Consider the following 887-nt stretch of genomic DNA (forward strand, 5'->3'; position numbering starts at 1 on the left):
ATCCGTTGTTCTTCAATTTCAAAACAACTTTCTCATATTGTGTAATCACTTGGTTTCCTATTGATAATCTAAGCTCAGATTTCATTCTCAACATACATAAAACAATAGATAAGTGCATTAAACCAACCAACCCATTACCTACGACCAAATTAAAGTGGAATATGTATCTCAATAGAATTATACTCAGGAAAATAATGTCTAAAATATCTAAATTACCTCAATAGTGTGTGTAAGACCGATATAGACAATCAAGCAAACATAAAAGAACAGTGAAACAAATTACTCTAGACTGCAATGCCTTAGTACCTGTCTGTGTAAGTGTGGGTTCATCATCCACAAGGTTGTTTTGCGAGGCCCACTCAAAGACGACATTCCCTTCCTCCCCGTGGATCCAGTGCGCACCAAGCTCCAAGACATGATCACCTTGAATTATTAGGTACAGGAAAATGTTAGCCCAATATGTAAGGACACAGAACAAAGGTACCTGTGATGACGAATTTCTCAGTGAAAATGGCAAAAATGTTTTGCAGAAAATTTCATTAAGCAAACTGAGCTTTATATATGTAAATATATAGTGAGCATTTTCTTTAACCCAATAATATCATGGTGTATGCTGAGTCAGCTGCTAGAAGAAAAATCAGAAGCACAGGAAACATAAAATCTCTTTTTAGGTAATGATACTAAAAATAAGGTTTTATATCTGCTTTTGGAGGGCTATTTCTCCTCAACAAATGCAGCAATAACCAGACAATCAAACAACTTGCACAGGCTTGACTACAATGATACAAAGTTGTCGTCCAAGTATCATAGGACATCATCCTGGCATGAATGGGTTAAGAGTTGATAATAACTCAAAGTATAAGGTGCACAGCTGGCAAGCTACAATT

The 887-nt window shown here is 36.0% G+C and overlaps 1 protein-coding gene across 1 annotated transcript in view; it reads right to left on the minus strand.

Annotated features, from left to right (window-relative positions):
• Positions 1-887, minus strand: part of LOC119582035 — a gene marked incomplete at its 5' end in the record, with an annotated part of 17,740 nt that overhangs the window by 13,969 nt on the left and 2,884 nt on the right. The window contains 1 exon segment of the mRNA XM_037930275.1: positions 307-423. Within this exon segment, the coding sequence (XP_037786203.1) occupies positions 307-423 (117 nt within the window).

This window comes from Penaeus monodon, chromosome 15 (genome assembly GCF_015228065.2).
Source record: "Penaeus monodon isolate SGIC_2016 chromosome 15, NSTDA_Pmon_1, whole genome shotgun sequence".
Taxonomy (NCBI): Eukaryota; Metazoa; Arthropoda; class Malacostraca; order Decapoda; family Penaeidae; genus Penaeus; species Penaeus monodon.